This window comes from Lynx canadensis, chromosome D3 (genome assembly GCF_007474595.2).
Source record: "Lynx canadensis isolate LIC74 chromosome D3, mLynCan4.pri.v2, whole genome shotgun sequence".
NCBI lineage: Eukaryota > Metazoa > Chordata > Mammalia > Carnivora > Felidae > Lynx > Lynx canadensis.
The window spans coordinates 28,364,973-28,389,112 of NC_044314.2; the positions used below are offsets into that span (position 1 = coordinate 28,364,973).

The 24,140-nt window shown below is 43.6% G+C and overlaps 1 protein-coding gene across 3 annotated transcripts in view; it reads right to left on the minus strand.

Annotated features, from left to right (window-relative positions):
* Positions 1–2,328: 2,328 nt before the first annotated feature.
* Positions 2,329–24,140, minus strand: part of SLC14A1 (solute carrier family 14 member 1 (Kidd blood group)) — a 51,729-nt gene continuing 29,917 nt past the window's right edge. For all 3 annotated transcript variants that reach the window (XM_030336494.1, XM_030336495.1, XM_030336493.1), the window contains 8 exons: positions 19,869–20,025; positions 18,989–19,178; positions 16,433–16,561; positions 14,771–14,963; positions 10,652–10,799; positions 10,317–10,451; positions 4,374–4,423; positions 2,329–2,869 (listed from right to left, as the gene is read on the minus strand). In XM_030336494.1, coding sequence (XP_030192354.1) covers positions 2,693–2,869; positions 4,374–4,423; positions 10,317–10,451; positions 10,652–10,799; positions 14,771–14,963; positions 16,433–16,561; positions 18,989–19,178; positions 19,869–20,004 — 1,158 coding nt within the window. In that variant the 5' untranslated portion in view covers positions 20,005–20,025 and the 3' untranslated portion in view covers positions 2,329–2,692. The remainder of the gene's footprint in view (positions 2,870–4,373; positions 4,424–10,316; positions 10,452–10,651; positions 10,800–14,770; positions 14,964–16,432; positions 16,562–18,988; positions 19,179–19,868; positions 20,026–24,140) is intronic.

Here is a 24,140-nt window from a genome sequence, read left to right on the forward strand (position 1 = left end):
TCTACCGTGGCCTTCTTCTATTTCTTGTTTGGACTGCCTTTGAAGGTTGGAGTGAATTTCCATTCTTACCATGTTTTCTTTCAAACACGCTAACCGTGGATGAAGGGAGGTGGGAGAGCAGTCTCTGAAGGCAGGTTTCAGAGACAAGCACTGCTTCACCTTCAGGGGCAACGTTCTGAGAAGTAGTTCCTCCCAGAATGCTGCCCCCTGAGGCCCAGTCCTGGTGGGGCACCAAGGGCCCGGACGGGATGCCTGGAGCTGCCTGGCGGGATATTCATCTTAAAGTCTTAGGAGCATGTCCTGAACATCCATGGCTATCCTCAGTAATCCAGTCTCAACCCTGAGTGGGGAGAACGATGTGTAGTTGAGAGGAGACCCACAGGGATGGGCCCATATATCTGACTTGAACAGGGTTTGCTCAGCGACACGTCTGGTGCTGTTACCAAGTAGAAGAAAGGAATCAGGATACCAGCACATCAAAACATAAGCAGATATAAGCAAGACACAATTATACATGTGATTAATATACACACACGATAGCTATAAAAGGCATAGGTGACTTTTAAACAAAATCTGTACAAAACTGAGCTGTGAGTATAATTTTATTCATATTCTTACCTAGAAATTTGTTATACAAACAATAGGAAAAGAATCCAAGTGATCCCTGAGGAAACTAACAAAATACTTCATTTCAGGGTAACACTTAGTAACAAAAACAGCTTGAAAAAATTAATACCATTTAAATTCGGCAATGTACAAGGCTTTAGAATGTTCCTATTTACACGCCTGTGTGAGCCCACCAGCAGAAGGTATACAGAGAACACTCCAGCTCCTGTGAAGATGGGCCTGGAGGCATGTCAGAGGCTCTGGTTCACTCAACCACAGCCTGGACTCTTCTCTCCTGGTTTATCTTTGGTTCTGCTTTCGTTTTTGAGTCCTCCTCCCCTGCCCTCCCACCAAGTCTTATTTCACAAATTCCCTAACAAGGGAGATTTCCGTTCGCACGGTGAAGATTTAGTTTTTCCACATGACTCTATGACGGTTGCAAATTCAGGGTTTCAAAAGGCTTTGGTCACAGGGTTGTTAAATCAGAACAATGTTTGTTTTCCTGAGAAAAGGAAGAAGTGGACTTCTCCCTGAAATATTTTAGGTTGGCTTCCCTTCTTCTGTTTATTCCTGCAGCAACCTAAATATTTTGCACTGAGCACTGCAAACCCAAAGGGGGGAAAAACCCTTTAGGATTCCACGGTTTCTCTTTCCGAATCCTCCAAAATACTGAATCCATACAGATTCAGCGGAAGGTGGCGAGTGGCACTTTCTATGGCATCCTCAGTGTGTTTGGTTATAGGATGTTTATAGGACTGATGACTTTAAAATTAAAACAAAGAAAAACAGGGGCGCCTGGGTGGTGCAGTCGGTTAAGCGTCTGACTTCAGCCAGGTCACGATCTCGCGGTCCGTGAGTTCGAGCCCCGCGTCAGGCTCTGGGCTGATGGCTCAGAGCCTGGAGCCTGTTTCCGATTCTGTGTCTCCCTCTCTCTGCCCCTCCCCTGTTCATGCTCTGTCTCTCTCTGTCCCAAAAATAAATAAATGTTGAAAAAAAAATTTAAAACAAAGAAAAACAGGAGAACCCTTTACCTTTGGGTTCTGAGTGAGAATATTGTGAGTGTGCAGATAATAATGACTTTTTTTTCATGAATTTTTTTTTTTTAAAGAAATTCAACAATTTCCAAGCATCCAGAAACAATCTGAACTTAACTTTCAGGCTTTATAACATGTAAAACATCCCAAATGGATTGCAAATTGTGGCGTTAAAGGACCCTTGGATGCTGATAACTTGGTTCTACACGTTCCTGGCATTTACAAAATCAACATGTGGATTAAAGTGAAAACAGCTATGGCGAATATTTCATAAAAATGTAACTTTTCTTTAATATCTAGGAACTGGTTAAGCCAGGAACTTCTCTTATTTTACCTCATTGAAAACACAAATGCATTCTCATAAGAAAAAGATAATAAACCTTATCTAAAAAAATCCTTTGCCACGTCTAAGAAAAATAACATTCCAGAATAATTTTGACTGATAAAATCCCTTTCTCTCTCCTACAGCTGTGTCCGCCTGGAAAGAATCAGCCCATCTCCCGTAAGAGAATCCCACCCACACAAGGCAGGATCCAGGCCATTCTGCTGAGGGGCTGGGGCATGAGCTGTGGGCACTACCACTGTCATGTGTAACTTGTATCGATTTCAAACAAGTCACACTGCTTATCTGAGAATTCAGGGTTGACTTTGACTTTGTGACCATGAATTCCATTCATTTGAGGCTTAGTTGGAGAGCTTAATTTTTAATACTGTTAACATCACGTAGCCCAACCAAACACCAAGAATATCAATAAATGTCAATCATTAGCTCTGGTCTCATGTCTTCGTTCTGTTGGAGCACTTGACCTTATGAATATATTAGTCTTAGCACCAACGCCCCACCAGGGCACACCATCTGGTCTCTCACATGTTTGGGGATGCTCCTGGAGTCTAAGAGAAAGCTACAAAATGAGCCTAAGAGCAGATTGCCAATGGGTTAGTAGTACGAAAGTCGTTACGGGCAAAAAACAGCAGTTTGCCAAGACCCTGGGGGTCACCTGGGGCAGTCGGTCAGCCACCCCTTGTGACCATGGCTGTGGGTGCGGTTGCTCTCACAAAGGGCTTTCAACCATCCTTTTTTTCTTGGCTTGTATGTAGAAGATGCGGTTTTCTTCAGGATAAGTGACTTTACCGAGGGGCATCCTGTACATGTTGGCATTCTTCGTGGTCAGCAAGAGGAACAGTAGTGTGGCCAAACAGAAGGGCCAGGTACAAGCTGGCAATCCCGCCTGAAGAGGAAGAGACAAGGCACATGCTCCTCTGAGATCCTGTCACAAAGTACCACCCTTCATCCTATTCTCATTCAGCCCAGGGGGATGCATCCCTGGAGCACTGACCCAGGCTCCACTAATGCCCAAGATGGAGTCCAAGATCCCAGGGCATTTAGCAGGTGAGATGCCCTCATCTGCTGCTTAGGGTGGTCATTTGCCTGTCCACCTTGTACATCTTTCCCTTCCTTTCATACAGTGGGCCTCCTATGCCACGGGGCACCTAGAGATGTCACTTAGCAAGCCACCAATGTCTCCTGACCCTCATCACACCCACAGGGCCCTCTTTGCTGAGTTCAGCCTGTGGTGCCGTCTCTCCTCCCGATTTCCACCCAGACTAGTCTTGGACTCTACTGGCTTTCCTTCCTCTTGTTTCAGTTCCCAAATAGATTCTAAGCTCCTTGAGGGGAGGTCCTTCCTTTGGGCTGTTCTTGGCAACTCGTGCAGTTCTGAAAGAGAAGGTCAAGGGCAGGACAGTGCTGAAAAGGAAGGAGAAAGAGGGGCAGGAGCCACTAAATGGGAGATGGTTTTGCCTATTAAATAGTTCAGCAGGGGTGGCACCTGGGTGGCTCAGTTGGTTAAGTGTCCGACTTCTGCTCAGGTCATGATCTCACGGTTCACGAGTTTGGGCCCTGCGTCAGGCTTTTTGCTGACAGCTCAGAGCCTGGAGTCTGCTTTGGATTCTGTGACTCCCTCTTTCTCTGCCCCTCACTTGCCCATGGGCTTGGTCTCTCTCTCTCTCTCAAAAATAAATAAAACATCAAAAAAATTTTTTAAATACTTAAGCCAGGATGTGAGTCTGAATAAGTCTTACGACTGATGGAGATTTAAAAAAGGACAAGGTGTGGGGCACCTGGGTGGCTCAGTCGGTTAAGCATCCAAGTCTTGATTTCGGCTCAGGTCATGGGATTGAGCCCTGAGTTGGGATTCTCTCTCCCTCTCTCTATGCCCTTCCCCTGCTCTCTCTCTCTCGCTCTCTCTCATTCTAACATAAAATTAAAAAAAAAAAAAAAAAGACAAGGGGTATGAAAAACTAATGGCTTGACCCAAAACAAAAACCAGCACCATCTGGGTCATTAGCCAATTATATTTTTCTCTCTTTCCTGATTTCTCAACCACCACATGGTCTTGGCTTTCTGTTCAAGTAGAAGATATTCTAAGGTCAATTCCCTGACACTCAGAGTTAGAACATGAACTTGATAAATATGTTATACAGCCCAAGTTTCACTTCTTTAAATTATCCATCTGATATTTTTAGCAAGCCTGGTGATTGTAGTTTGGATTATAATTCACGAAGAAGCTACAAGGTGAGTGGGGACAGGCAGGTCCAGGAGATGAGAAAGTAGTGGCTATCACAGCCATGGATCCTGCATGGGACACCACCCAGGGGGACCTTGGGAGGGTTTCCATATCATCAGAAACTGATCAATCATGTTACGACAATGCAAGATTAAAGCAAACTCACCACAGCCATCACGTGTGACAGGCTGACTCCAAGGTAGGCAGTGAACAGGGCTACAAACAAAGGGGAACAACAGCACTTAGTAGGTGCACTTCTCATTACAGGGAAGACTGCCTTCTGGTATAAATCCCCTGGAAAGGAAACTTCCATGTTTTTCCAGCCAGCCCAGCACCCTGGTTATAATTATGAGCTTAGAGTCGGCAGCTCTGGGTTCAAACCCAGACTCCACCACTTAGGAGTTTGGTGGCCTCCATTCTAAGCCTTCACTTTCTCACCTGCACAATAGAGGGAATAGGAATTCCTTTCTCACGGGGTTGGTGTGACACGAAAGCAGGTAATACTTGGGTTTAGCATGCAGTACGAAGCACTCAGTAGGGGTGCCTGCGTGGCTCTGTCGGTTAAGCGCCCGACTTTGGCTCAGGTCATGATCTCGAGGTCCATGGATTTGAGCCCCACATCAGGCTCTTGTGACAGCTCAGATTCTGGAGGCTGCTTCACATTCTGTCTCCCTCTCTCTCTGCCCCTCCCCCGCTCACGCTCCGTCTCTCGAAAATAAATAAACATTAAAAAAAATTTAAAAAGAAGTACTCAGTAAAGGTAGCTTTTCTGTGATTACTATTTGGTTCATGTTACTGCTGATCCTTAAGGAAAAGGCTTTCCATGGCCAATAAACTTCCCTGTTATTTTATCTGAGCATGGTTGGACTAAAATGAAAAGTATGAATGTTTCTTCGGATAGCACGGTTTCTGTACGATCACAAGGATTCTCGTATTGGTTAGAATTCACAGTTAGAAACACTTGTGGTATAAAAAAAACAGATGCTAACTCAGAGATCAGTAGAAACGGAACACAAACTTGGGATTTCTCCCCATAACATTTTTCCAAATACCATTAAGATCGGCTTACGGGCTAATGAACTAACATGCTACGTTTTTATTTACTCTGAGCAAGCGCAAATCTTAAAGTAGCAGTTTGAGTAAATCTGTGACCTTCAATGTGAAACAACAAAAACAAAGCTCTCAAGTAGCTAATCATCAGTTGAAGGGGGGGGGTGGCTCAAGAAGGCTCAGGGAAGCCCTCGGGTTTCACCAAGGCAGGCTGCAGAATGACCTTCGTAAGCTGGCCACACAGCCACCTGCCCAGCAGCACTCACCGGTAGGCACACCCACCATCTACTGCCCCAAAGCAGGAGAAATCACACAGCCACCATGGGGCGGGGCAGGAAGTGGGGGCGGAGGGACTCCCTCCCTCATTTACTTTACCACAGACTTCCAACCTTTTATCAATCTTTGGTCTTTTTGTCCTGGTATTTTTGTTCAACAGTATGTCTTTCAACATCTGAATTGTCTCCAGCTAGCGGGAAAGGCGTGTCTTGGAAAGACAAGCTTCAAACCCCAGCTCTGCCATTTAATTGTACAACAAATCCCTGAACTTCGGAATCTGGTTTTATCATTTGTCAAAGGGCAACTTGAAGATGCTCTTTACAGGGAGGAGACGGATCTCACATGCAATCCTGTATTTCCACAAAGAGCAGCTCTCAAACCCATCCCTGTCCCTGGGGGGTGAGATACTGATCTGAGCAGAAGCCAGCAACAGCTTGGGTTGGAAGAGCTTTTTTGTTGGGTTTTGAGAATTTCATTCTTTTTTTTTCTATTTCATTCGTTCATTCACTCACTCACTCATTCAACAAATATTCACCGGCCCTTGAGCAAGTACCGGAACATTCTGTCCTTGCTCCCTTGGGTGCCGGCTCTTCTAGGAGATGTCCCCTGAGCACCTGAGACTCATTGCCACTTCTCTCCATTTGATACTTATTACATTTGGAAGGCATTGCTCTGGTTTCTTACTGTTACGCGGTTTCCAGGTGCTCTCCAATTACAAGTCACTTTTCTCCCCATAGTAAGAGAGTCAGACTGCATAACAGTAACTGCCCATCAATTAAGATTTGCTGAATCAGACTGGGAAAGCCTTACGGTAGAGGTGACATTCTGCACACCACAGTTTGTAGGTGATGACTCTGACAGAGCTCTGGGCAGCAGAGGGAGAGGAGAGGCCCCGAGAGCTGAAGGGCCGGCAATGTCCGTCCCCACAGGCCACCGTGTACAAGTCCTACTGTGACAAGCCAAGCATTAAAAGGAGACGAAATGTGTTTACAGTTTGCACTGATAAAATAACAAGACTGAGGAATTCCTTGGTGGGCAGCTTCCGGTGTCGAGGCAGGGAAGGCAGCAGTGCCGGGCCCTGTCAGAGCTTCCCTGGTCCTCTTGCTGATAAGGCCACGTGATCTAATGAAAGAGCAACTCTGCAATGAATGTCCGTTCTTTATTTACTTTGGCTGGCCGAGTCGGTCTTTGGTTTGGCAGGGTCAGGGTGACGTGGGCAAGCTGGAACTTGCTGTTACGTTTTCCATGTGAGATTTACCTTACAGGAGGGGGCTGGAGGTCTGCCTCAAAACTTTATGTCCAAAGAGGGAAAGGATGGCCAGTACCTAGTGTGGATGAAACGTGCCCTCTCACACACCACTGGTGGCAGGGGAAAGCGGGATGGCCCCTGGGGGAGGACATCTATTGAACGTGGCATCTACTGAAGTTAAACTTGACAGAGCTAGGACGTGGCAGAGGGTCTGGGTTCTCAACTAATTCAGTACGTTGCCTCATCCATTACGCTATGCCATTAAAGAAAATCTGACCTGTCCGAAGGAAGGTAGGCGTGATAGGCACAGTCACGGCCCCCAAATACGTTCACGCTCTAATCCCCAGAACCCGTGAATATGTTACCTTATCTGTCAAAAGGAGCTTTGCAGCTGTGATTAGGTTAATGATCTTGAGACCGGGAGATGAGTGTGGGTTATCCAAGTGGACCCAACGTAACCCGAGGTCCTTATAAGAGGGAGGCAAAAAAGTTACACTGAGGGAGCAGGAGGGAGTCTTTTTACACTCTGCTTTATACTCTTCTGTATTTATCAAATTTTTTTTTTTTTGGTACCATAAGCCCATACTACTTTACTTCTATAGTGAAGAAAATAATGAAGATATTCCTGCTTTGAGGAAACCCATCTGCTAACATCTTGGCCTCATCTCTTTCCACAGTCTGTCAAGATCTCAGCAACAACTCGTGTGACCAAAACAGTTTCTGCTTGATCTTGAAGGATGTACTCAAGCTGTCCCCATGCTGGCCCCGACCATCCAGTCAGATTGCCTCCACCAACAGGACTTCCTTCTCTCAATTTTAGGACATACAGAAAAGCCACCGTGTCTAGGAGGTGCTTCTTTTTTTTTTTTTTAATTTTTTTAAAATTTATTTTTAATGTTTATTTTTGAGAGAGAGAGACAGAGTGAGAACAGAGAAGGGGCAGAGAGAGAGGGAGAGACAGAATCCAAAGCAGGCTCCAGGCTCTGAGCTGTCAGCACAGAGCCCGACGCAGGGCTCAAACCCATGAACCGTGAGATCATGACCTGAGACAAAGTGGGGCACTTAACAAATTGAGCCACTCAGGCGCCCCTAGGAGGTGCTTCTTGATGATCCTGCACTGTCATGTGCCCCCAGGGAATCTGGTACTGCAGATGTGTCCTTGTTCTGTCACAGATATCATATGGTCTCCAGTGGGCTTGCTCTCACCCACCTGGCTTCTGCCCTTGACCATAACACTCTGCGCACAGGAATTTCTGGATCTAAAGTTGCTAACCCCCTAGGTCTTCCCAGTACTATCTGGGAGGAAGTTCAGATACATCATATCCGGCCATGGCCACGTGGGTTTCATGAGTGTTTAATATGTATTTTCTATCACCGCCCACACAGAAACATAAATGTAAGCCCCTTGAATAAAGACTTGAAATCTCAGGGCGCCTGGCTCAGTCGGTGAAGTGTTGGACTCTTGGTTTCGGCTCAGGTCACGATCTCATCGTTTGTGGGATCGAGGCCCATGATGGGCTCAGTGCTGACAGCGTGGAACCTGCTTGGGATTCTCTCTCTCTCTCTCTCTCTCTCTCTCTCTCAAAAATAAACCTAAAAAAAAAAAGATTTGAAATCTCAAAGAATCTCATAGTAAAGCTTCTAACCTGGCCTACCTCAGGTGACACGTAATCAGTTTTCTCCTTTGCCCTAAGCTTAGGAGAACAAATATGGGAAAATGAGCAAAAAGTTTGACAGGACTAGTTGGTGAAACAGCTGTGTACTATAAGGAAATTGGCAAAATGACATGTAAAGTGGCAACACCACAACAATCTGAGATTTTTTAACTTCACTACAGCATCAGAAAATTAAAATTGAGTGAGGCCTTAGAAATCCTTGGTCCTGCTTCCTGCCCAGTGCAGGAATCCATTCCACATTCTCTGCCTGACATGTGGTCTACCCTTTTATTTTATTATCTTATTTTTTTTTAATTGGGGTATCATTGACATACAATATTATATTAGTTTCAGGTGTACAACATAGTGTTTCCATCTTTGCATACATCGTGAGATGCTCACCTCAGTAAAGTCACCGTCCATCACCGCACAAAGTTAATACAATATTATTGACTAGATTCCTCATGTTGTATATTACACCCCCCATGACTTATTTATTTTATAACTGGAAGTTTGTACTTCTCTTTATCCATTTATGCTCCTAATCCACCTCCTCTCTGGCAACCACCAATCTGTTCCCTGTACTTACGGGTCTGGGTTTTGCTTTGTTTTGTGTTTTTAGATTCCACCTGTAAGTGACATCATATGATATTTGTCTTTCTCTGACTTGTTTCATTTAGCGTAACGCCCTCAAGGTCTACCCATGTTGTTGCAAGTGGCAAGATTTCATCCTTTTTATGGCTGAGTAGTATTCCATCATGTGTGTGTATGTGGTCCACCATTTTAATAGCGGTGTAGGTAACTTGGATTGATTAATCTGGTGATAAACTGACTCTACACAAGTATTTCCATTAGATTACAGATAATTTCTTCACATTCCACCCTTCCCCAGTATCACCCAGGGATACCCCAGTATCCCTGCACTCTAATACATTATCTTACTTTTTACTTCGTATTGAATTAGGGATGCCAGAGGCTCTGGGCGAATATGTCTCCACTTTACAAGGGCCTGAGAAATCCGTTAGCTTTTCAAATCTCTATCACTTGAGGTGTGTTCTCTTAAAGGCCTGAATGCTGCCACTGGGAACAGAGTAGGGTAGGGGAATTACAGAAGTTGTTACCGAATGTAGATTCCGGGCTTGAATTTACCCTAATTGACTGGATGCCCTTCAGCACATCACTTCACCTCTCTGGCCTCAGAACCCCAGTAGTAAAATGAGAAGGAAGGTGTGGGGATCTCCAGAACCATCTGGCTCTGACAGGAGGAGTCTGGCTGGAATATGGGGGTCCGAACGGATGAATACAGCGGGTCTGAAAATGTGGTCCCCGGAGGAATAGCATCAGTGCCACCTGGCCCTTGTTAGAGACACCAACTCCTTCCCCACCTCCAACGACGAATCAGGGACTGGGGAAGGGGGGCAGCCATCTGTGTTTTAACAAGCCTTCCAGGTGATCCTGACACTCCCCGAAGTGTGAGAACAGCTGGTTCCTGTGATTCTCAAAGGGCCACATGTAGTCCTGCCTGACTCACCAGGAGAGATGGCTCTGTGTTTAGCTTGACTCATTTTATTACTGTTTCTTGGGTCAACGACTAGTATGAAGAACATAGGACGAGTCAAGTTTCTATCCCCCAACATATACATAAGGCAAATGTTTAATGTGGCTCAACAGGCTCTCCTGTCCTCACGATAACCCATGAGGCAGGCCCAGCAGGGCTTAATCCTCCCAGAGAGAGGAAGCCACCTGCCCTGCTCACACATGCAGAGAGCCGGGGCCCAAACTGGAACCCTTGCCCCAGTTCCTCACACAGTCATATCTTACTGTTTGGGCTGATACCATGGTTATGAGCGAGCCTCCCCCCGAGGTACAGTATACTCACCGCAGGCAAGAGCCAGCAGGTGGGTTTGCCAGGTCAGTGCCATGAACATCCCTCCCATTGCAATGCAGGCCAGAGAGCTGTTGAAACCCCAGAGTCCAAAGTAGATGTTCTCAAATGGCGCTGAAAGACTGAGTCCTGTTAGGTAAGACAGAAGGAGTCACAGCTGTGGACAAAACGCAGCATGCTCTGGAAGGAGGTTAGGGGTGGGGGAGGCACCAAGGGAGTTCTTGAAAGCAGGGCTCTCAAGAAAGGTCTGGAGCATGGAAGACGCCGGGGGGGGGGGGTGCAAGCAGCGGAGGAGGTACTCGATATCCCATTGCCCGTCTCAGGCTTACCTGCCGCTATCCCCAGCAGCGACCCGATGGCAGCGTGCAGGCACATGAGCGGGGAGGAGAGCAGAATGGCGCCCAGGAAAATGCCCCCCGACCACGGGTTATCGCAGCCGTAGATCTGACCGACACCCACGGGCAGGGATTTCAACAGCTGCAAAGCCATTTAGAGAAGGAGGTCATTAAAACAGCTGAACAGACACCTACAAACACATACAAGGCAATGGTAGAGTGGGCTTATCTTGTCTTTTGAGATCAGTGTGACTAATTTTTTTATTTTTTTAATTAAAATTTTTTTTTTTAATTTTAGAGAGAGAGAGTGTGTGCAAGTGGGGAGAGGGGCAGAGGGAGGAAGAGAGAATCTTAAGCAGGCTCCACGCTCAGCACGGAGCCTCACGTGGGGCTCCAGCCAAACCCATGACCCTGGGATCAGGACCTGACCCGAAATCAAGAGCCGGGTGCTCAACCAACTGGCCCACCCAGGTACCATCACCCTACCCCCACCCCCCGCCTTTTTAAAAATTCTCTCTCTTTACAGAAAAACCTCACACTTTTGCTTTATCCCAAAAGATGCACCAGCCCATACCTGCTGCATACTGAGCACACCTTCCTAGAACCCCCTTCACTCTGGGGCTCTGTTGCTGCACTGACACGGTGGCTTTGGCTGCTGATAAGCTCCCAGGTGGAGTCACTGCCTCACAGCTTACACTTGTGTTGCTTTTAACTGTCCATTGGTTCTCAGGCCTAATACATCAGTGCACACTGTGGTCAATAGAAGTACTATTGCTCCCTTGCAATTGGGTTGTTAAGGCCAGAGACCCAGAGTCGGGTTCTCTTATCCATAATTCAGAAGCAATTATCAGCAAGTTCATGAATCAGGACCCTATTGACACTCCTGCTGTTAATGAGAACATGTATTTATTTAAACCAGAATATCCTTAGCTTATTCCAGTTATCAACAACTGCCAGTCAGTGCAAAAAAACCCCACAAAAATACATGTAAATGTCATGTAAATTTACATGTAACACATGTAAATTTCTACTTTCTGGCCAAGGCCTGAATTCAGCTCATGTGTTCACAGAATGGCAGTTTTCGGAAAGGGACAGGGTTTGATTTAAGCTAACAAATGTGAATAGCATTTTATAGCAACACATTCGGTAGGTCCAGGATAGGCATAATTAGCCACACTAGGTTCCTTTGTGACCAAGACCATTTACTGAAAGATGCCTTCCCATCTTGCTCCCTCCGTCTTCTCTAGGTCACATGTATACCTTCTGAGGGGCCTTGGGGAAGCAGTGACTCTGACACAGGGGGCTCTGCCTCAGCACGGGGAACTGCCCTCCCCCTTCACGCGTTAGGCTGGAACTAATGCTGGCTTCCAAATGCTGCATCAGTCCTTGCTCAGAGCACGGGACCATACTGTGAGTTTGAGTCTATCCTAAGATGGACCTTAACATTTCCAGCCCACACTGGATCTTCATGTCTACGCGAAATCATTTCCTGTTTCTCTAGAGCAGGGAGCTTGATGTGGGCAAAGACTACTTAGGCTTTCATCTCAGAACCGGACAGCAGAACTATCCCCTGGGTAGCCCGGGAGGCAGAAGCTGGGTGAGATGGGAAAGAAGGGTGCTGATTTTGGGGCGGTAGTTCATAGTGAGAAGAGCAAGACCCTTACCTCCACGGATCAGCACCATCCAGCAGGACTTCCACGGAGGTGGAATATTCCATATGTGTGCTGCCCAATACGTGTGCCTACTGAGCACCTGAAACGTGGCTAGTGAGGCTAAGAAACCGAATTTTTAATTTCATTTAATTGTAATGAATTTCAAATTTAAATTAAAATAGCCACATGGGGATAATGGCTACTATGTTGGACAGGGACATTTTAGATAGATTACTTAACGTTATTTATAATATTTTTCACAGGGGATTCAAATAAACATTTGATTTTCTTCTGGGGTTATTTCCAAACGCTCCTATTTATTTTCTGGGCAAGAATGTACAGAAAAGCCTGCCTGAGCTCTTCACGTGTTTTGCTCGCTCAGCAAGGAGGACGGCAAATGGGGTCTCATAACCTGATAGTGGGAAAGCCAGTCTTTTTCACATCATAAAAGGTGGTAGTTTTCTTCTGATTAAAAAAAAAGTGTTTTTTAATGTTTATTTATTTCTGAGAGAGAGAGACACACACACAGAGTGTGAGCAGGGGAGGAGCAGAGAGAGAGACACACACAGAATCCAAAGCAGGCTCCAGGCTCTGAGCTGTCAGCACAGAGCCCGACGCGGGGCTCAAACTCACAAGCTGTGAGATCATGACCTGAGCTGAAGTCGGATGCCCAACTGACTGAGCCACCCAGGCGCCCCTCTTCTGATTTTAAGTGTTCTCTTGTTTTTAATAGTCAAGAAACCTTAAACAGAGTTATTAAATAAACACCAACAGGAAGAGCTGGAATGTGATTTGGGTTAACCAGGTTTTTAATTTATTTTTATTATTATTTTTTAATGTTTATTTTTGAGAGAGAGAGAGAGAAAGAGAGAGAGAGAGAGAGAGAGCATAAGCACAAATGGGGGAGGAGCAGAGCAAGAGGGAGACAGAGAATCCCAAGCAGGCTCCACGCTGTCAACACAGAGCTTGATATGGGGGTTGAACTCACAAACTGTGAGCCAAAATCAAGTATCAGATACTTAACCAACTGAGCCACCCAGGCACCCCTGGGCCAACCAGATTTTTTAAAAAGGTGCTCTCTTTGTGCACATCTGTAAAGAGATACATAGAATATATCTTATGATAGCAGTTCTCAAACTCTGGCCTACATCACCGTTATTTGGGAAGCTTGTTAATACAGGCTCCCAGACTCTATTCCCAGAGATTAGGATTTAGAGAGTCTGAGATGGGGCTTGTACTGGTATTTAAAAAAGAAACAAACAATGATTCTGATGCCTACCAAAGCTTGAGAACCATGAATTATTGTACCTATTCTATGAGATCTGCCAAATGAAAAAGCAGAATAGAGAGGTTCTGTAATGAGATCTAATGGAAGGAACAAATTCTTTTGATCAGAGGAGCCAGATCATGGAAGCCTTAACTCCAGGCTGGAGGCCTTGCCTCAAAGGATGGCCCCCAACACACCCACCCCAAGTTTGAAACAGTCTTTGACTCCGACTTTGAAACAGAGCTATACTCTGGAGTGGATTTTGGGAAAAGAGGAGGAAAAGTTAGCTTTGAGCAGTCATTTAAAAGACCCCTTAGTGGGGTGCCTGGGTGGCTCAGTTGGTTAAGTGTCTGACTCTTGACTTTGGCTCAGATCATGGTCTCACAGTTTGTGGGTTTGAGCCCCATGTTGGGTTCTGCACTGACAGTGGGGAGCCTGCTTAGGGTTCTCTCTCTCTCTCCCTCTCTCTGCCCCTCCCCCACTCTCTTTCTTTCAAAATAAATAAATAAACATTAAAAAAAACCCCTTAGAACAGGGGTGCCTGGGTGGCTCAGTTGGTTGAGTGTCCAACTTCAGCTCAGGTCATGATCTCGTGGTCTCTGAGTTTGAGGCCCACATCAGGCTCTGTGCTGACAGCTCAGAGCCTTGAGCTTACTTCAGATTCTGTGTCTCCCCCTCTCTCTCTGCCCCTTCCCTGCTCATGCTCTGTCTCTCTCTCAAATATAAACATTAAAAAAAAAAAAATTAAAAAAAATCCCCAAACCCCAGAACAAAGAAAAAAGAGACAAAAAACAAAAAACCCAAAAAACAAAAAACCTGATGCTTAAATACAGAGAGCAAAATGGTGGTTACCAGAGGGAGGTGAGTGGGGAGACGGGTGAAGTAGGTGGAAGGAATTAAGAGTACTCTTATCTTGATCAGCACTGAGTAATGTATAGAATTGCTGAATCATTATATTGTACACCTGAAACTAATATAACACTGTATGTTAACTATACTACAATAACAATAATACACAAATCCTTAGAGCCCAAAGCTTTGGAGCAGGACAAATGGTTCAGAGGGCAAGATGAAGGCAGCAAGGCCACCCTAGAGCTGAGTCTCCATAAGGCTCTGATGCCCAAGAACAATTAGCCAGGAGGACACAGAGTCTTCCAGAGCCAGGCAGGAATGTGAGAAGACGGTATACCTTACCTGCAGGGCACTGAGGTCAGTCCAGGTGACATTGGGAACCTCGGTTATAGGTTTGAACAGTTTGCCTGGGAAGAACGGATTGTAATGTCCCGTGGCCGAAAGGTACATTGACAACGCCATGTTGAAGGGCAGGGTGAAGACGGGGAGGTCCCATTTGCAGAACAAGGAGTTCAGTGCGCTTGAGAAAACTGGACTAATGACAACAGCAACGACCACAGAACAGAATGGAAGAACGTGCATGTGACAAGTCAGTTGACACTGAATCTCTACACCATGGAGGGGCTTTGTCTCCTGGGCAAATATGTCCCTAAAGTACTATTTCAACAAACTTTTCATGGCGGGGGGGGGGGGGTGGGGGGAAGATAACCAAAAAACCAAAACAAAACAAAAAAATAAACACACGTGGAATAAACCCTGTCAGAGAGTAATTCTTACACAAGGTCAAAAATGAATGCTTTGCTTACTTGGTTTTGAAAAATTATATTCTGGGGTTTCTCACAGTGACTTATGAAATCCAGGTTTTAGAAATATTTTTGAAGTATTTTAGACATGAAGTAAAATACTATCTACACGGTTAAAGCCCCCCTGTGTAACCCACTTGATCATATGCCCCTCCCTCCCCACCAGAGGCGACCACCATCTTGAATTTCTAGATCATCTTCGTGTTTACTATATCTGTTTTTGAAGAAGAGAAACAATTGTCCAAGGGAGGATTTAAGGTGGTGTGGGCTTGGAGGAAGAAGATTGGGATGGAGGATGGGGGCAGCAGCTTTAGCAGTTGGTGACCTTTGGCAAGGAACTACTCCTCCATTTCCTTGTCTGTAGCCTGGGGGACTGGATTAGATTAGATGGTCTCTGGGCCTCTTTTGTGCTCTCCCGTGTTGGCCCATCACTAAGGTCAAGAGCTCCAGGTTATGGGAAAGGGTGTGGGGAGCACTGCAGGGGACAACTTCTGTCCTCCGGCCAGTTCTTCAGAACTGGTCAGAAATTACTTCCTGGACAGGTTGGCTCTACCAGCAAGTTCTCTCCCACACACCTGTGGTTGAAGCCAGGGTGGGTGGCCCGGCAGACACTGTCCTTAGTGGGCCACACTTCTCATTTGTGTGGATATCAGTGTTTTATATCCTAAATATGTCATAATAAGAAGGAAATGTTTGCTTCCAACAAAGGGGGGAGGAGGTTTAAGGAACTAGTGTGAAGGATTGAAGGATTTAGGTTTAAAAAAAAAAAGGAACTGAATTCAGTAAATAAATTTTTTGAAGGTAGCAGGGACAGGTGGGTAGGGAGAGTTCATATAGGCACACACATAGAGTGGTTCTCAAAGTGTAGCTCCTGGATCAGCCACGTCGCCAGGCAACTAGTTAGAGATGCAAATCTTTAGGCTCCGTCCCACACATACATACTTATATATATGTAATATATAATATTTATATATATAATATAATATATAATAACATTTACCATTTTAACCATTTTAAAGGGTGCGGTTCACTTGCGTTAAGCACATTCACATTGTTGTGTAACCATCCCTATTGTCCATTCATACAACATTTTCCATCTTGCAAAACTGAAACTCTGTACCCATTGAACACTAACTCCCCATTCTCTCTTGGCCCTATACATGTTTTTTTTAAGGCATTTTGAAAACCAGGTGTAACTTACCAAGTCATGGACATAGCAGACACAGGGAATAACAGCCACCAGAAATAGTTGCCCTTGTCTGAAAAGACAGCCATGAGTATTCCCACCAGGGTGCCGTTGTAGCCCTGCAGCCCGGCTGCAATTGCTGACCTGCGGGCAAGAGGCACAGCATGGACATTGGAAAGTTGTTATTTCTTCTGTATCATTAAGGGCCTCTGACCTGCATCATTAAGGGCCTCAGAGCTCTTATGTGAAACTTTCCTAGTTCTGACATTCTTGGTAAGAGGTGTAAGATTGTCGACTTGTAAATTCACTTCTGTAGTGTCTGTGACCTTATAAACATTAATCTTCCAGCTCAGCATACATTTTCATCTTCCTGCACCTCTACTTGGTCGTCTCCAACTATCCATTTTCAAGTTATTGCAATGAAAAACAATTACCTTTCCTGGGCAGGGTACTCCATTTATGTGCACATTTAGCACCGAATTCTTTATGCTTCTCAGCATGTCACCTCACTTCTGAAGGTTGTCCTATTGGCAATTTTCTACTCCTGACCCAAATGGTTCCCGTTTCATAATTGAGGGCACTAGAAGCCCTAAGTGAGAAATAGAACAGCTTCTACAGAATAAGCCCCAAGGCTGACAAGCCAGGCCCCCTAGGGCTCTAAGAGCTGACATCTCACACCACGAAGGGCTGAGTTAAAGGATGAAGTCATTGGGCCACCGGGTGCAAAGATGGTGGAGTGAGTATGTGAGGTTAGGTGCAGGGTCTGAAGGAAGGTGACACAGCCAGAGGCCACACTACAGGGGTTGTTTGCGTGGTGTGAGAGCTTCAGCGGGGGCAGTAGGTACCATTACAACAGCAAGGTGGTATCGCTTACACTCACCTGGGTGAGAGCATGAGAGGAGGGACTCTCTGTCCAATGTCCTTGGTCTCCCCTAACTAATCTATCAGGACAGGTAGAAAGTGATGGGCTTTGTACTGGTTTAACCCCAGAAGTGATACTGTCTTCTAGAATTTGGGACTATACATGAGGACGGTGGACAGCTATGCAAAAACTCATCTTCTAATAAGGGATTTGGAGACTTGATGCTTGACTGCCATTGCTTTAATGGCAACGTCTGCAAGTTGCAGAACGCCATACTTAAGGCAGCAGGAAGATGTGGATTTGCTTAACACAGGATTGCCATTTTAATGCGGTCCTTTGGGACTGAAGAGAGTAAAAGAGATTTGAAAATCAACACGTGTAAATATGGCTTGATTTTTAAATAACACCTGATAAGGAAAATGTGTCATTTTCCACTTGAACAAAACAATGAAGGAATAGTTGATATGGCGCAGTCTTGGACCACACCTCCATACTGAATAGGCTGTTTCCTGATGTGCGTTGGAATAGGACTGAACGTAAGCTATGGAGAACAAATCAGGCTCTTTGGACCTGATAGGAGAGTGGAACTTTTTCTGATTCTCTTTCTGGTTAGCTCCTTAGGTAATTTATGGTAAGTGTTATGAGAGCTGAGTCATTACAATGACCATCCACTGGTGCTTATGCATTGATCCTGGACATCTAGAAGACCAGTGGCCTCCCTGATAAAACTAGGAAGTCAGGAGCTGTCTTCTCCCATTGTAGAAGTCAGCTTATCACTTCTTCAATGACAGATCAATTTATAAAGTACATGCTATTTTTGAGTCGAGTGTGAGATCGAGCCCTGAGCTGGGCTCTGTGCTGCCAGCGTGCAGCCTGCTTGGGATTCTCTCTCTCTCCTTCTCTCTCTGCTCCTCCCCCACTTGCCTGCTCTTTCTTTCTCTCTCTCTCTCTCAAAATAAATAAGTAAACTTAAAAATGTATGTGCTATTTTTAACCTAACACGTAGTTGAGAAAACACACAAACACTTCGTAAGTCAGAACTTACTAACTTGGAATTTGTGATTATTCATCTTTCTAGAAACTGAGCTAAACTTTACACTGTCTATAAAGAATGAATTTGCTAAACTAAGCATGGAAACAAGACATAATAGAATTAGTGGAATTTTTTAAGCCATCAAGACTTTTTAAAAAAAAAATTTTTTTTTTAGTTTGTTTATTTTTGGCAGAAACAGCATGTGAGCCTGAGCTGGGGAGGGGCAGAGAGAGAGAGGGAGACACAGAATCCGAAGCAGGCTCCAGGCTCTGAGCCGTCAGCACAGAGCCCGACACAGGGCTCGAACTCACGAACTGTGAGATCATGACCTGGGCTGAAGTTGGACACTTAACCGACTGAGCCACCCAGGCGCACCCCCCCCCCTTTTTTTTTTAAATTTTAAGCCATCAAGACTTTTTAAGAACTCATGCCCAAACAAAATGCTCATGATAAATAATTGATTAATCACTAAAGAAGAATGATTTAGTGAATGATGAAAGAGAAATAATAAGGGATATAGATGATCCTTTGATGTCTGACTCAAGACAAATGTAGAGTTGTGGAATAAAGGTAGGTTTTCTGGGAAGAGTGGGACTTTATCACTGGTTCCCAAAGTCACTGGTTGGCTCCTGTGTTCTCAGAAGCAAGACGAGCAGGCTTGAATGGACGCGCCTACCTGTCCTGAGCAAGTAACAGGGCCGTCAGGGTAGAGACCACTGTTCCCACACAGCCATTGAGAGCCCACCAGGGATTCTGGACGAGGAGCCCCACCAGAATCAGGATTCCGCTGATGGGGTTGCTGACGAACACCACTTGGGATATGCCCCGAAGAACCCAATCTACGAACTGGAGCACCTGTGGTTTGTCTGGAAGAGATGAGATATGCAGAGCTAAGGAATTGACAAGGCAAGATTCTCCTTTCCATGCCTAGTGCCCACCCTGAGTAAAATCAACACCCCTTCTGAGAAAGGTGAACTAAGTTTTGATATTCCTGGAAGTTATTTCCCTCTGAGTCATTTCCCTTTTAGTGGCACTCAGATCCCTGAAACCCTTCTGTTTCTTCATGCTCCACCCACACTGCCCCTATTAGAATCTCCACTGCAGAAAGCACAGAATGCACTTATTTACCATGCTCAGTGGTACAGACTCTTAAGTCAAAGAAATGCATTACCAATAATAAAACTTCAGTCTTTAAGTGCTGAAATCATGGGATGGAACCAGGTGCCTTCCTCTATTATGAACAGGGCCCTGATCCTGACCACTATCTCCATAAAAAAACAAAACATTGGAAGGGGCTTGCAGGTTAGAAGATAAAAAGTTAGGGGTGTCTGGCTTGCTCAGTCGGTAGAGCATGTGACTCTTGATCTTGGGGTTGTAAGTTTGAGCCCATGCTGGGTATAGAGATTAGTTAAAAATAAAATCTTAAAAAAAAAATGAACAGTTAAAAACTGGAGAGGAGAGGAATAGTTAAAAGTCAAGGGAATATAACTAAAGATATGAGTACAAGAACCCCACGCTACCTATCCCATCAACCCAAGGGATGGAAGCATAAATACCTTTAAGCCAGCTGGCAAATTCTTTCATATCACCAGTGACGTAGCCAAGTGCCTTGGGGAGGCGTCTTCTTCTTGGACTTGGTAAAACCTGATTTTCACCCTGGTCCATTTTAGCCATAGTGGGGCTATTCTCCATGGATAGCTCTTCCTCTGGGTCCTTCAGGAAAGGACAGAACTCATAAATATCCTAAGCCAGAGCACTTGAGACTGGCCAGCATCGGCCTGCTTACAGTAGCCACAGAGGATGAGTTTAAAAGCACTTCATTTAGACCATGACATCCCAGGGGACTAAGAAAGCATCGATTTCCTCCTGAAACACTGTCGTGGTGAGTATTGTCCACATCCAAATCCCATAGTACTTTTTTCATCACTGCCTTTAATGCTACCATGAGAAGGTTCTGGCCTTGAATTTCGTAAGTCCATTTCTAGTTCGACAAATATTCATTGAGCACCTACCTCCTGTTCTCAAGGAGCTCAGTCTAATGGGAAAGACTGAAAAATAGTTAATTTCAACATACTGAGCCAACTAATAATATAGAAAGAGCTAAGACCAAGTACTGAAGCTTCATGCTGTCAGTTAAAGAGCCAAACATCAGGTTACAAAATGGTGCTCACTAATGCAGACCAAACAGCTATTTCCCGAGATAAGAAGGCTTTTTTAAAAAAATAAGTTTAAAATTTTAATTCCAGTATGGTTAACATACAGTGTTATATTAGTTCCAGGCGTACAATACTGATTCAACAATTTTATACATTACTCAGTACTCATCATGGTAAGTGTACTCTTAATCTCCTTCACCTATTTCCTCCATCCCCCCACCCACCTCCCCTCTGGTAACCATCACTTTGTTCTCTATCGTTATGACTCTACTTTTGGTTTGTCTCTTTTTCTTTCTGTTGTTCGTTTATTCTGTTTCTTATAATCCACATTTGAGGGAAATCATATGGTATTTGTCTTTCTCTGACTATCTCATTTCACTTAGCATTAACTCCATCCATGTTGTTACAAATGGCAAGATTTCATTCTTTTTTATGGCTGAATAATATTCCATTGTATATCACATCACATCTTTTTTATGGTCAAATAATATTTCATTTTATATTATATAAAATATATACAATAATGGAATATTATTCAGCCACAAAAAAGATCATTCATATATAAAAAGTATATATGAATATTACTATCATTGATGGACCATATATTCCATTATATTGACACCGGGCTGTTTCCATAATTTGGCTATTGTAAGTAATACTACAATAAATATAGGGGTATATGTATCCTTTCAAGTTCGTGTTTTTTTATTCTTTGGGTAAATCCCAAGTAGTGCAATTACTGGATCATAGAGTAGTTCTGTTTTTAATTTTTTGAGGAACATCCCTACTATCTTCCACAGTCACTGCACCAGTTTGCATTTTCAGCAACAGTGCGTGAGGGTTCCTCTTCGTCCACGTCTTCACCAATAATTACTGCTGCTTCTGTTTTTGATCGTAGTTATTCTAATGGGTGTGAGGTGGTATCTTATGTGGTTTTGATTTGCATTTCCCTGATGATTAGTGGTGTTGAACATCTTTTCACGTGTCTGCTGGCCATCAGTATGTGTTCTTTGGAGAAATGTCTGTTCATGTCTTCTGCCCATTTTTAATTGGATTATTTGTTTTTTGGGGTTTGAGTTCTATTAGTTCTTTATATATTTTAGATACTACCCTTTTATCAGCTATGTCATGTGCAAATATCGTCTCCCATTCATCAGGCTGCCTTTTAGTTTTGTTGGTTGTTCCCTTTGCTGTGCAGAAGCTTTTTATTTTGATGTAGTCCCAATAGTTTATTTAGGCTTTTATTTCCCTTGCTTCAGGAGACATTAGAAATGTCCATGTCAGAGAAATTACTACCTGTGCTCTATTCTAGGATTTTTATGGTTTCAGGTCTCATGTTTAGGTCTTTAATCCATTTTGACTTTATTTTTCTGTATTGTGTAAGCAAGCGGTCCAGTTTCATTCTTTGGCATGTAGTTGTCCAGGTTTCCCAGCAACATTTATTGAAGAGACTTTTTCCCATGGCATATTCTTGGCTCTTTTGTTGATGATTAATTGACCATATAACTGCGGGTTTGTTTCTAGGCTTTCTATTGTGTTCTATTGGTTTATGTGTCTGTTTTTGTGCCAGTACCATACCGTTTTGATTACTACAGCTTTGTAGTCATCTGGAACTGTGGTACCTCCAGCTTTGTTTTTCTTTTTCAAGATTCTTTTGGCTCTTTGGGGTCTCGTGTGGTTCCATACAAATTTTAGTATTATTTGTCATAGTTCTGTGAAGAATGCTGTTGGTATTTTGATACTGATTGCATTAAATCTATAGACTGCTTGGGTAGTATGGACATTTTAACAATATTTGTTCTTCCAAACTATGAATTTGGAATATCTTGCCATTTGTTTGTGTCATCTTCAATTTCTTTCATCAGTGTTTTATAGTTTTCAGGGTACAAGTCTTTCACCTCCTTGGTTAGGCTTATTTCTAGGTATTTTATTATTTTTGGTGCAGTTGTAAATGGGATTGCTTTCTTAATTTTTCTTTCTCTTGTTTCATTATTGGTGTATAGAAATGCAGCAGATTTCTATACATTGATTTTGTATTCTGGGATCTTACTGAATTCAATTATCAGTTCTAGTAGTTTGGTAGAGTCTTTAAGGTTTTCTATTTATAGCATCATGTCATCTGCAAATAGTGACAGTTTTACTTCTTCCTTACCAGTTTGGATGCCTTTTATTTCTTTTTGTAGTCTGATTCCTGTGGCTAGGACTTCCAGTACTATGTTGAATGAAAGTGGTGAGAGTGGGGGTGCCTAGGTGGCCCAGTCGGTTAAGCATCTGACTCGATTTTAGCTCAGGTCATGATCTCATGCTTGTTTGAGACCCTCATTGGGCTTCATACTGACAGTGCAGAGCCTGCTTGGCATTCTCTCTCTCTCTCTCTCTGTCCTTTCTTTACTCCTCCCCTGCATACACTCTCTCTTTAAATAAATAAACTTAAAAAAAAAAGTGGTGAGGGGCTCCTGGGTGGCTCAGTCGGTTGGGTGTCTGACTTCGGCTCAGGTCATGATCTTACGGTTTGTGAGTTCGAGCCCCACGTTGGGCTCTGAGCTGTCAAGAGCCTGGAGCCTGCTTCGGATTCTGTGTCTCCCTCTCTCTCTCTGTTCCTCCCCCACTCTCACTCTATCTCTTAAAAATAAATAAACATTAAAAAAAAAGCTGTGAGAATGGACATCCTTGTCTTATTTCTGATCTTAGGGGGAAATTCTCAAGTTTTCACCATTAAGTATGATGCTAACTGTGTGGTTTTTATATGCGGCCTTTATTCTGTTGAGGTATGTTCTCTCTAAATCTACTTTATTAAGACTTTTCTTTATCATAATTGGATGGTGTCCTTTGTTAAATGCTTTTCCTGCACTTATTGAAAGGATTATATGGTTTTTATCCTTTCTCTTATTGATGTGATATATCATGTTGATTGATTTGCAAATATTGCACTTGCATCCCAGGAATAAATCCCATTTGATCATGGTGAATTATTTTTTTAATGTATTGGTGGATTTGGCTTGCTAATATTTTGTTGAGGGATTTTGCATCCATGTTCATCAGAGATATTGGCCTGTAGTTTGGTTTTTGTAGTTTCTTTATCTGGTTTTGGTATCAGGGTAATACTGGCCTCGTAGAATGAATATGAAAGTTTTCCTTCTTCTATTTTTTGGAATAGCTTGAGAATAATAGGTATTAAACTCTTCTTTAAATGTTTGGTAGAATTAGCCTGTGAAGCCATCTGGTACTGGACTTTTGTTCGTTGGGAGTTTTTGATTACTGATTCAGTTTTATTATTGATAATCAGTTTATTCAAATTTTCTATCTCTTCCTGAATCAGTTTTTGGAGGTTATATGTTTCTAGGAGTTTATCAATTTCTTCTAGGTTGTCCAGTTTGTTGGCATATAATTTTTCATAATATTCTCTTACCATCCTTTGTATTTCCACAATGTCACTTGTTATTTCTCCTCTTTCGTGATATTGTTTATTTTAATTATCTCTTTCCCTCTCTCTCTCTCTCTCTCTCTCTCTTTCTCTCTCTCTCTTTCTTGATGAGTCTGACTAAAGGTTTATCAATTTTGTTGATCCTTTCAAAGAACCAGCTCCTGGTTTCATCAATCTGTTCTATTGTTTTTAAAATTTCTATATAATTTATTTTTGCACTAATCTTTATTATTTCCTTCCTTCTTCTG